The sequence below is a fragment of the Plecotus auritus genome (genome assembly GCF_963455305.1).
Source record: "Plecotus auritus genome assembly, chromosome: 11".
Lineage (NCBI taxonomy): Eukaryota > Metazoa > Chordata > Mammalia > Chiroptera > Vespertilionidae > Plecotus > Plecotus auritus.
Window position 1 is genome coordinate 37160298 of NC_137777.1, and position 13288 is coordinate 37173585.

At 39.8% G+C, this 13288-nt stretch overlaps 1 protein-coding gene across 4 annotated transcripts in view; it reads right to left on the minus strand.

The window, feature by feature from the left end:
• PDE7A (phosphodiesterase 7A) overlaps positions 1-13288 on the minus strand; it is an 89757-nt gene that overhangs the window by 44068 nt on the left and 32401 nt on the right. For 2 of the 4 annotated variants that reach the window (XM_080646726.1, XM_080646728.1), the window contains exon 2: positions 3513-3573. In XM_080646726.1, the coding sequence (XP_080502852.1) occupies positions 3513-3573 (61 nt within the window). Of the gene's footprint in view, positions 1-3512; positions 3574-10330; positions 10557-13288 lie in introns of those variants that run through there. The other 2 variants (XM_080646729.1, XM_080646727.1) reach the window with 2 other exon arrangements.

The following is a 13288-nucleotide window of genomic DNA, read 5'->3' on the forward strand; positions in this document are numbered from 1 at the left end:
ACAGTCCAGCAGAGGAGGGAAGTTGGGGGCGACCGGGCCTGCAGGGAAGGGCAGTTGGGGGGGACCCAGGCCTGCAGGGGAGAGCAGTTGTGGGGGGACCAGGCCTGCAGGGGAGGGTAGTTAGGGGTGACCAGGCCTGCAAGGGCAATCGGGCTGGCAGGGGAGCAGTTAGGCATCAATCAAGCTGGCAGGGGAGTGGTTAGGGGGTGATCAGGCTGGCAGGCAGAAGTGGTTAGGGGCAATCAGGATGGCAGGCAGGTGAGCAGTTGGGAGCCAGCAGTCCTGGATTGTGAGAGGGATGTCCGACTGCCCGTTTAGGCCCGATCCCAGGATCGGACCTTAACGGGCAGTCGGACATCCCTTGAGGGGTCCCAGATTGGAGAGGGTGCAGGCTGGGCTGAGGGACACACACCCCCATGCATGAATTTCGTGCACCGGGCCTCTAGTAATTATTATAATAATCTATAGTTTAAAGTTAGCTTTCTGAAAGATGACTCAAGTATATGATAATTCAACCTAATATCTTATTACTCACAGGGAGTTAAAAAAAACCCTCAGCACAAAATGTTAAAAAGCCACAGGAAGAAACAAGTATTTATGAACTGTTTACTTGATACCTAGCACTATACTACAGGTTATAGGGGATATGAAGAAATAGAAAACACATTACCTATTCTCAATTAGCCTACAATTTTTTGAATGTACAGAAAAGTAAAATGTTAAAGATTCTGCCTTGTTAAATCTGATCAATCTCTCTTTTCTCAATGACAGTGGGTATACCCAAGGCCTTCAGCTGGTGCTTACATTTTGTTCTTTACAAGCTCACACTGTTTCTACATGTATCCATATGATGTTCAGATGTTCTTCTCCATACAGCACCATTGCAAACCATGGACCAGGCACTCTTTTTTGTGCTTTATAGGCATTATTTTATTTAATTCTCTAGCCAATTCTGACAGAGAGGATCTTTATCCCATTTTATAGATGCAGAAACTGAGATTTTGAAAAGTAGCATGTCCATGCCACAAAGCTAGTGTAAAGGGTGAGTGAGGATTTAAACCTCGCTCAGTAGGCTCCACGATACTTCCATAGTTCCCAGGTTCATAAACTTTAAGTCTCCAGTCCCAATCTGGGTGTTCTTGGAATTCTAGGCACCTGGAAGGCTTTCCTGCTTATTACTCTTTGTTTCTCTAAGAAAGGCCATCATTTCTACATGAGTCCATCCCACAAAGACTAACCACTTCTCTCAAGTGCTGATTCCTTCACCTTGTAGTAAATGTTTACTGTGCACCCAACCACACTTCAGGCTCAGGAAATACAGCAGCAAGCAAGATACAAGTCCCTGTCCTCATGGAGCTCATCTTTTCATGGAATGAGGCAAATAGTAAAATAAATAGTTTCGTTCTATAGCGAATGGCAGCTGGTAACATGGAGAAAATGAAAGCAAGGTAGAGGAGGAGCGACTCATTAGTGTGGTCAGAGAAGGCCTCACTGAAAAGGAGGCAACCAAGCAGAGACCTGAAGGAAGTGAAGTTGGGAGCCATATGGTATCTGGAGGAAGAGGTTTCCTGGCATAAGAAAGAGCAAGTATAATAAGTAAATACTCTTAGATGGGAATATGCTTGGCATGTTCAAGGTCAAGCAAAGAGGGCAGCATGGCTGGAGTGAGGTGAGTGAAGGGAACTGGTGGGAGGGAGTAGGGCCAGATCATATTGGAGCTTTGTAGGACATTACAGTAGCTTTGGCTGTTACTCAGTGATAGAAAACTATTAAAGAATTCTGAACATGCGAGTAAGAGTAATTTATCTTACATCTGCAAAGACCGACTCTGGTTGGGCATACTAGAGTTGCGTAGAGTCATATAGGTAAACTAGTTAAGAAGAGCAATAAACATAGCAGTAACTATGGCTTGTAGGGAGAGGACATGGGGAGATGTTGGTCAAGGGGTACAACACATCAGTTATGCAAGATGAGCTCTGGAGCTCTAATGTACAATAATGCGACTAAAGTTAAAAATCCGCTATGGCTGAGAACAGATGGTAACAGCATGGGAGGAGGGCAGAATTCTGGTTATATTTTGCAGGTACCAGCCAAGAAGATTTGCTGATAAAGTAGACATAGAGTACAGAAGAAATAAGTCAAGAATGACTCCAGAAGAATGGAGTTACATTTTCTGGGATGGCAAGACTGCAAAATGAACAGCCTTGGGAACACAAATCTTTTGTCTAATAGACATTTTAAATGTGAAGTACCCATTATATGCCCATGTGGAGAAGTTCAACAGAGTTTTAAAAAATGAGTCTAAAAAGCTGTGTTTCAAGGAAAGCAGAATCCTGAATAGGTTTGGAGAGAGATGGAGACAGTGAAGAGGAAAGGGCTGAACATTCGTGGGGAGACAATATGTACCAGAGTAGAATGAAACTGAGGCAGATAAGATACACAAGCTAAATTAAAGAGGGGAAAAAATGAAAAAGAGCAAAACCAGGACACTGGAGAACATTCAGGCTTAAGAGTATGAAAAGGAATTAGTGAAAAAGGCAAAACAACAACAACAAAAAGTAGGCGAAGAATAAGAAATGCTCATATCATAGAATTGAGGGAAGAATTCGAAGCATGAGGAGAGTTGTCATGGAAGATGCCTTTAAGAAAAGATGAGCAAACCTGCCTATTGGAATCTTAATAGTAAACTTTTTACAGTATGAATTAAAGTACAAGGGATCTAGAGTGTGGGGGTAAAGAGCGAAATCTGGTAAAGAGAGAGAGAGAAAATTATGGACATATATGTGAAAATTCATGTTACTTTGTGGACTTAAGCAATACATTAAAAACTTAAGAACTAAGATTAGAAGACACATGGTCCTCTCCTCACCAGCCAACTGAGAACAAAATACACCCAGTGACGGGACTCTGGTCAGGTATTCATGGCCTCATCTTTGTCTGTGCTAGCACGGACATCTGTTTAGTACTTAGCAACTCTACAAATCTAAGATCCTTTTTATAAAGAACTAGAGGCCCACTGCACAAAATTCGTGCAACAGTAGGCCTTCTTTCCCCTGGCTGCTGACATCAGCTTCCCTCTGGCACCCGGAACCCGGGCTTCCCTTGCAGAAGGAAGCCCCACCCACTCGCCGCAGCCCACTGTTCGGGTTGCAGCTGCAGTGGCTTGCCTCGGCCCTCGCAGCCCCGGCTTCGTCTGGAAGTAGTCTGGAAGGATGTCCGGTCTAATTAGCATATTACACTTTTATTAGTATAGATACTCAGGATGCAATTTAAAATTGGGTACGAGTGACAGAGTCCCAGTTATTACGCCAGATTTCTCAATTACCTGAAACTTAAATGCCACTTTATTCACAACACATTTAATATTGCTTTCTAGACTCAATTTCAAAGTCATAGATTACTTCTGCTGTAAACAGGGATGAAAAGCTACCTAATTAAATATATCTCAATTTCAAATAGTAGTAGGTGATAATAAAATTAACTGATATTGGTACAAAATAAAAAATGCTTACCTAGCATACGAATGTACAATGCAGTCTGGTCAGAGCTGTCATAGGAAATAGCTCCACGCCTCTAAAAAAACAATCATACACACATTTTAAATGCCTGACAATTAAATATGATATAAAATTCAAAACAAACATGTATTTATTATTTATGAAGCACAACGAAAAGTTGGATATACAAAATGAAATTAGTTACGTATGGCATTTGCTCTTGAAATCTAGAGTTATAAGGAAGACAAATAGTCATAACCCAATAAGGTTAAACACTACCACAAATGTGGATTCGGAGTGAGGAGCATGCAGTCCGTGGAATTCAATGTTGGAGTATGTCAGACAAGCCCACTTGGGGAAGGCCTTCTGTAGAGGTAAACAGAACTAAAAGGAGATATGGCTCAACTGCTTTATTAGTCCCTTCCTATAAACATGAACGGAGAAGCAGACAAACAAGAATCATCAGACACCTGGAGAAATCCATTAGCTAAAAATAAATGGAATGAAATAAAAAACCAAATGGCCCACAGGCTAGCAAGAAATAAGAGGAAAAATAAAAAAGGTAAGGAGTGTACTTCAAGAGATCTGAGAAGACACTGAATTTATGAAACAAACAAAAAAACCCACAGGCTGCCATTGAAAGAGCGGATTTGAAAATATATTTTATGTTTAAAATAAACAGATATAAAAATCTTGCAACATTATTCATACTAGCCCCAAATTATAAAAATGGATAGATAAAATGTAGTATAGCCATACAATGGTGTATTATCCAGACAAAAAAAAAAAAGGAAGAAAGTACAGATACAGGATACAACATTGACGAGAGAACAGTATGTTGAGTAAAAGGAGACAGTCACAAAGTACCACATAGTATATTATTCCATTTACATGTAATGTCCAAAATAGGCAAATCCATAGAGACAGAAAGTAGACTGGTGGTTTTTTAGAGTTAGGCGAGTTGGCAGGAAATGGGGAGTGAATGCTAATGGGTGCAGGGTTCTATCTGCAGTGACGAAAATTTTCTCAAATTAATTGTAGTCATGATTGCACAACTTTGAATATACTCAGAATCACTGAATTGAACACTTTAGATGGGTGAATTATATGATATGTGAATTATATATCAATGAAGCCATTATATAAAAGCAAATGTTGCAGAATTTAAAATATAATTACTAAAACAAAATAATTAAAAGAGCTGAAACACCCTCAGCAAGTTCTGCCCACTCTACCTTCACAGTCATCTCCTTTCCTCTGGCTTCACTTTTCATTCTGTCTCAGGCAGGAGCATCTCTGACCTGGACATCTGCAATGGGCTGGTATTCCTGATGCATATCTTGGTGCCTAGTCCACTCTTCCCACAGAAGCAAGAGTGAACATTTCAACTTACTGCTCAAAACCCTCCAAATGGCTCCCACTGCACTTTAAAGTCCAAACACCAAGCTCTGATTTCCAAAGGCACCCAAGGTCTGCCTACCTCTTTCTACCTCCTCACCACCATGACCCAGCCAGCCTGGCCTCCTTGCTCTTCCTCAGTCTCACCAAACATACAGCCTTTACCAGTATACTTGTTTCCCTGTCGGGGTCACTGCATCACTGTTCCCTCTCATCTCTCAGGTTCAACATGAAATGTCATCTCTTCCGAGAGGCATTCCCAGACTACCAAATCTGAAGTCACCTAAGATCACCCTCTTCCATAGCTCCCTGCCTTCGTGCTCTAAACAGCATTAGCAGATGTTACTTTGTTTGCTTGTTCTAAAATAAAAGCTCCACAAGAGCAGGAACTGTACTCCTGGCCCCCAAAACAATAGCTATTATTTAATAGATTCTAAATAAATATTTGGTAAATAAATTATTAAGTGATTTATTGCAAATAAGTTAATGAATAGCCCTGATATAAAGACAGCTTAAAAATCTAGTAGATAAAATTAACAGAATCTAAGCTCTGTAGAGGCAGAGACTTCGTTCACTGCTGTATCTTCAGATCTAGTATAAACCCCAACATTTAGAACACAGTCTAGCACATCAAAAATGATCAATAATATTAGTTGAATAAACAGGTAAGCAAATTGTTTTTATTTTACTTCTATTTTTTAAACTTCACTCAAGGATATGTTTATTGATTTTAGAGAGAGGGAGAACCATTGATGTGAGAGAGAAACATGGATCCGTATATGGCCCCACCAGGGATTGAATCCACAACCTAGGTGTGTGGCCTGACCAGAATTAGAACCCTCAACCTTTTGGAGTATGGGACAACACTCCAAAATTTTTTAAAAACATTAAAAAAGAAAAGAAAATATGACCACATTAAAGTATTTTTAAATAGGAAAGGTCTTCCTACCTGTCCAATAAAATCCAAAAGTCATGAAAATGGATCATTTTGGGCACTAAAGTTATATTTTGTATGGTAAAATATATCATAAACAAAGGCAAAAGACAAATCTCAAACCAAGAAAAATGAGTTCAACAGATATAACAAAAGGCTAATTTCCCCCTACTTCAGTATAGCCTAAAAATGAAAGGGAAAAAAAGTGTCTCACATATCTATTAGAAAATGATGAATAATGTAGAAAACAGGTAGAACATAAGCATATGACTCACAAGGAAAGAAATAAGCCAATAAACACGAAAAAATGTTCAACTTAATTAACAAAAGAAATTACATATTCAAGCAGTGAGACTGCATTTTACCTATCAGATTGATGATGTTCTTCCCTCACAAAACTCTCAAGGAAAAATAATCTTTTTTATTACTATTAAAAAGAAAACTTATTTAAAGCTCTCGTTTGAATTTAGTATGGGAAACAACTCCCAAATCATTATCTCCTTAATGATTATCAATTAAGAGAAAATTATCAATTAAATTCTTACATGATTTTATACATCCTTAAGAAACAACAACAAAAAACAGTCCATGAAATGTGAAAGAAACAGAAGTTTAAAAATAAATTCTAATTTTCAACATTGGTTGTTTCCAAGGAGGCAGAGGGACACAGAGGTAGATGAGGACTTTTCACTGTATAGCTTTTGAATTTTGTAACATGTATAGTTATATATTCACTAAATAAATCAAGTTTAAAAGTATAAGAATCTACTATAAAAAAAAAAAAACTACCAAGAAAAGCATACAGAACACACTCCTGACAGCATCATGCTTAAAGAATCTTCCCCCAACACAATATCCTAAGGAAGCCACCTGCACTGTTTCATGGTGAACTATTTATTCTAGAGCAAACAGCCACTTTAATAATACTGATGAGACTACAGATACCATTAAGTAATACCTTGTCATGGTCAACATCTATCAACCTTCTAGTGCCCAATAATAACTTGGATAATAGTTTGTTAAAACAAATTTTAACCTATCTCTAACAGTTCCTCCTTAAAAGTGGTTGGCTTTTTTTTTTTTTTTTTTTAAATGTAGGAAGCGTATTTACTAAAACAGCCACTAATTACAAAGGTAAAAATCTCATTTATTACTTCACATATTAAAGATTGAGAAAGACTAATATCAACTCTGTTAAATAGTTTAAAAATTAGTAATGAACATAATCTAGATTATAACTGACATACTAAAATTATTTTAAGATAATCACTTTGGACTTACTTATAGAGGCACTTTAGATATTAAAATGACAGGCTTTGTAGTAATCATAATAAAAACTTGGCAAAAAGGGTAGAATTTAATTTTTAATATATATTAACAAGTTAATAGGGATGTGCAAAATATTCAAATTATTCTACTCTTTACTAATTTAAGTAATTCTGGTCCACAAACTTAGCCTAAATGCTATAGTGAACCAAGACATAACTCTTATAAAATAAATTCAAATGACACAAAAATATTTTTAAGAATGGACTTTAAATGTATGTATCTGAACACATCAACGATAATTCAATTCATTCATTCATCACCTCAAGATTAAAATGAGTATTAAATTCTCTCACTAAGCAATTTAGGTTGAATAAAGTCAAGTAACTCATTTTGGAAAAATACACTATCCTATATAATAAAAGTCTAATATGCTAAGTGTCCGGTCATCCATTCAACCAATCTAAGCGTAATATGCTACTGATATGCTAAAGCCGCTCAAGTGCTCGCTATGACGTGCGCTGACCACCAGAGGGCAGATGCTCCAACCGGTAGGTTAGCTTGCTGCTGGGGTCCGGAAGATGGGGACTGAACGAGAGGGGCCCTGGAGCCCTCCTGCGGTCCCTCCCTGGCTGGCCAACCTCCTGCATCCCTCCCCATCCCCAAACGTGCACCAGTGGGGTCTCTCGGCCTGACCTGAGCCCTCTCACAATCCAGGACCCCTCAAGGAATGTCAGAGAGCCGGTTTCGGCCCGATCTCACAGGCCAGGCCAAGGGACCCCACTGGTGCACAAATTTGTGCACCGGGCCTCTAGTAAGTTATAAATTATAACAATAAGTTTGACTTCCATATTAGAATCATGGTATTTTATTTTATTTATTTTTATTATTATAATTATTTTTAATCCTCACCCATATGTTTATTGATTTTTAGAGAGAGAGGAAGGGGAGTGAGAGAAAGAGAAATATTAAAGTGATAAACATCAATTGGTTGTCTCCTGTATGCACTCTGACTGGGGATCCAACCTGCAACCTAGGTAGGTGCCCTGACCGGAAATCGAACCCACAACCTTTTGGTGCACAGGATGATGCTCAAACAAACCAAGCCACCAGGTCAGAGTGGAATCATGGCACTTAAAAAAATCTTTTTATGTGCTTTATACACCAACACTGCAGCACAGACTTAACATGTGTATTTTTAATGTTACCATTTTAAAAGCCATATACTAGTAAAACTCTATTTTTAATAAAAATAGTAAAACAAATTTAACCAAATTCCTGTGTCACACTGTCAGTCAGAAAACCTTCAGCTATCATCCACATTCCCACTTAATCTCACCAGTGAATGGAAACAGCACAGAAATTTCTACTCATGACTTTTCTAAGTTAGCCATCCTGGGAACAACTTGTAAAGCACAGTATAGGTCAAAACATGGGTGAGGCTGAGCTAATCAGAAACTGACAGCCGCAGCGCAAACAAGTTAAACTGTAAGGTTCCAAAGGATCTGCTGCCACTAACAGGAGCTTGGAGTGGCCCTGGTAAGACACTCACTACCTTAAATCAGGGTTGATCACTCTTCCACAAGACTTGACTTACAAGATAAATGACAAAAGTCGTAAAAGTTGTTCCTGAGGTTAGTTAATACATAACTTTTAAAGACAAACATGTTTTAAAACTGACAAAGATATTTTAAGTGCTATTGTTTTTTATCTTGTTCAAGTTTCCACTAAAACGACCTATTGTGAAAAAGCGTGTGTATTTCTCTCACATGGTGAAAGTAATAACACATTAACTAACACTTGCTGAGCCAGGTGCCTCCACACAAAATCTCACAACCCACACAGGATCTCTGAGGTCGGATTTATTGGCCTAGTTTTTCTGATCAGTAAACTGACGGTCAAAGGGCTTAGACACAGTAGCACTAAATTAATTTTTTTGTAGTATTATCAAAAAACAGTAACATAGTACAACAGATGAAGCCTAGCCAAAGTTCTGAAAGCAATTTTCTCTGATATAGTAAAACATATTCTTATATATTCAAGAAAAACATGCTCATGTTTGTGTGCCTAAACACTGCATTGGTCCACTGAATAGTACCCTTCCTATAAATCACAAACAAAATATTAGCATTCTTTTTGCTTAAAAACTTAAATTTTTGGTGGATATATAAAAAGTAAAGTCTCTGAAAACATCCACGATTCATCTAATGATTAATATTAACTTGACCTTCATTCAATAATTTGGCAAGCTAATCCTTTAAAAACAATCAGTAAATAGAGATGTCAATGCAACAAAATTAATTCTTAACTTACAAAATATAAGGACTTAAAAAATTTGAGTACACTGTTTTTCTCTGAGAGTTCTTCATATCACTAGGAAAACAGAATTGTTTCAAGTAAGAGAGAATTATGCGTAAAACATTATGCTGAAAGGTGAGAAAATTACACATCAGGGATTAAAACCTTGCTTGGAAATGAAATGTAATTATATAGGAGGACACCTTGCAAATTTTAAGTGAATACTCTTTAATTTCTTAATATAGGAAGACAGAAGCTGCATGGTGGACGAAAGATATAATTATTTTTACATGAGTATAGAAAAATAATTTCAAATACTATAATCTTAAATATATCCTACTTTAGACTCATCCAGATGGTATCTGGCTAGCGCTCTAACAAGCATTTCTCAAGCCTGATATTTAAAATTCAAATAAAAAATAACGGATATATAATAATTTTAAATGTTTTCAATATACTATAAGTAAGGCATGCATTTTAGTAGGAGGAAGACCTTAAGAGAGACCATGATAGAGGATGATAGTTTTAAAAAAATTTATACACTATGATTTTATTTGTGTACTATATTTTAAATTTACATTAGTAAATTCTTTATCTCCAGAAGAAAATGTTTATAATATGTACACCAAAAGTCTAAATTGTTTAATAATTTTATAATCTTAAAAGTTGAACTGCTTTCATCATAAAAACTTCTTTAAAGGAATGATACTGAGGAATGACACCATAAAAAGTCCTTGGCAAGGACTAAGGTGGGAGAAGGAGAAACATTGCACACAGTACATACAAACTTTTCAGCTGACAGGTAAAACCATAGCTCTTTTAATCAGAGAAATAAAAACAGAAGCAAAAGGAGAAGAAACTTGACTAGTAATTTCATTCCGAACAAGTATAAAAACTTATAATTAAGGTCACAATCCTAATAATAAAGATGGCCTACCTTAGAGGCAATCCACTTGATAACAACCAAGGCCAGACACCAGATCAATGTAATTCCCATTGGATCAATCAAAAGCCGGCGACATAATCTCCCTTCTCCCCCAGCGAGCAATGAGCAAGAAAGGCTGGTTAGGAGTTTGAGAAGAACCAGCTGTCCCTAGAGAAGGGACACTGACTGCCTTGAACCTTAAGCAGCTGCCTTCAAACAAGGGTCACCTGACTCCTCCGAGAATGTGCTGCCAGCCAGCCTTCTTACCAGTACGTGCTTAATGCTACCACCAAGGGTTGAGGTAGAACAGCGTCAGTAATGTTGGAAGAGGAAAGGGAAAAAACTTGGCGAGGACTGACCTAACAGTCTCACAAAACAGAGACCAGAGATGTCTCAGGCTAGCCCCAAACCCTTCTACAATGTTCATAGTTACAGAGGGCTTTGAAATAACTTTCAAAAGAATGTGTGGAGCCAAAACCGGTTTGGCTCAGTGGATAGAGCATTGGCCTGCGGACTCAAGGGTCCCAGGTTCGATTCCGGTCAAGGGCATGTACCTTGGTTGCGGGCACATCCCCAGTAGGGGGCGTGCAAGAGGCAGCTGATCGATGTTTCTCTCTCATCGATGTTTAAACTCTCTATCCCTCTCCCTTCCTCTCTTCCTCTCTGTAAAAAATCAATAAAAAAAAAAAAAAAAGAATGTGTGGCAGTACTAAAAATTTCTTCATTTCTTACACATAGACCAGCTTCACAGGTATAATGTCCTGGCATTTTATTCTATCTTTCCAACTTTTAATACTGACTTTGTTCAACTTTTTATTTCCTTTCTTTTAGTTTAAAAGAAAAGGATTGATCAGAAGAAGGGGGAAAGAATCAGAATTGAGACATGGAGGGGAAAATAGTAAGAAAGGCCATCTGAAAAGTTCTCTTTTAAATGAATTTGTTGAGATTATTTCTCCCAGCCAAGAGCCTGGGTTTATTTCCTAGCTTTACTGCCCAGAGCTGAGTGACCCTGGGCACGTCACCACCTCTCTGGGCCTTATTTTCTTCCCCTTCACAGGAGTTAAATGGCAATTATAAAAGAACTAGAGGCCCGGTGAACGAAATTCGTGCACGGAGGTGTGTGTCCCTCAGCCCAGTCTGCACCCTCTCCAATCTGGGACCCCTTGAGGGATGTCCGACTACCTGTTTAGGCCCGATCCAGGTAGGATCGGGCCTAAACAGGCAGTTGGAAATCCCTCTCACAATCCAGGACTGCTGGCTCCCAACTGCTTGCCTGCCTGCCTGCCTGATTGCCTCTAACTGCTTCTGCCTGCCAGCCTGATCACCCCCTAACCACTCCCCTGCCAGCCTGATTGATGCCTAACTTATCCTCTACCAGCCTGTTTGCCCCTAACTGCCCTCCCCTGCAGGCCTGGTCACTCCTAACTGCCCTCCCCTGCAGGCTTGGTCCCCCCCAACTGCTCTCCCCTGCAGACCTGGGTCCCCCCCCAACTGCCCTTCCCTGCAAGCCTGGTTGCCCCCAACTTCCCTCCTCTGCCGGCCTGGTCAACCCTAACTGCCCTCCCCTGCAGGCTTGATCGCCCCCAACTGCCCTCCCTTGCAGGCCTAGTCCCTCCCAACTGCCCTCCCATGCTGGCCTGGTTCCTCCCAACTGCCCTCCCCTACTGGCCATCTTGTGGTGGCCATCTTGTGTCCACATGGGGTCAGTCATCTTGCACCACATTGCGGGCAGCCATCTGTGTTGGAGTGACGGTCAATTTGCATATTATTCTTTTACTTGATAGGAGGATTAGATAGGATAGAGGCCTGGTGCACGGGTGGGGGCCGGCTGGTTTGCCCTGAAGGGTGTCCCGGATCAGGGTGGGGTTCCCTTGGGGCATGGGGTGGCCTGGGCAAGGGGCCTGTGGTGGTTTGCAGGCAGGCCACACCCCCCAGCGACCCAAGCGGAGGCCCTGGTATCTGGGATTTATTTATCTTCTACAATTGAAACTTTGTAGCCTTGAGCGGAGCCAAGCCTCCTGCTCACTCAGTGGCCACAGCCATTTTTGTTGGGATTTATTTATCTTCTGTAATTGAAACTTTGTAGCCTTCAGCAGAGGCCAAGGCAGGCCAGGGTGTGTAGGAAGCTTGGCTTCCTCCATTGCCAGGGGCAACTCAAGCCTCCTGCTCTCTCCAGCTCTGTGGCTGCCGCCATTTTTGTTGGGATTTATTTATCTTCTATAATTGAAACTTTTGTAGCCTTAAGCAGAGGCCAAGGCAGGCCAGGGCAGGCGGAAAGCTTGGCTTCCTCCATTGCCAGGGAAACCCAAGCCTCCTGCTCTCTCCATGGCCGCAGCCTTCTTGGTTGGTTTAATTTGCATACTCGCTCCTGATTGGCTGGTGGGCGTGGCAGAGGTATGGTCATTTTGCATATTACTCTTTTATTAGATAGGATCCTTTGCTCCTGGTAGGCTCTCAATAAACTATAACTGATTCAGAATTAAATATTGAAGACCTAAGGATAATGGCCTAATTCACTCTAGCTCCACCCCAGCACAAGGCTTAATTGTAACTACAATGGTCCATGAGGGGAACATACTCTGTGCTTGCCCAGGGCCCCGACAAACCTTTCTTCAGCCCTTGTCAGGCGAGGGTCTCAGTTTCCATTTTTCACACTGGGGAACAGGTTGGCTCCCTAAAAATGGTCCCCTCAGCATCCTCTTCATAAATTTCTACTATATTTCTAACACTGAAATACAGAGATAATCAAGACACAATCCTCCCAGATCACAAAATTTCCTATTTGAATGGAAACAGCTATTGAGTTTATGCCTAAAATCAGAGATCCTTTGCTGCTAAAGCACATTTACATCACTCAAATTTTATAAAAATTTCAGGCAACACAATATACTTAACTTTCTTAATGATAACCTAGTTGCTTTAAAATTTTTTCTTATTTTGAGATATGAAATACCACTTGATAAATTACAA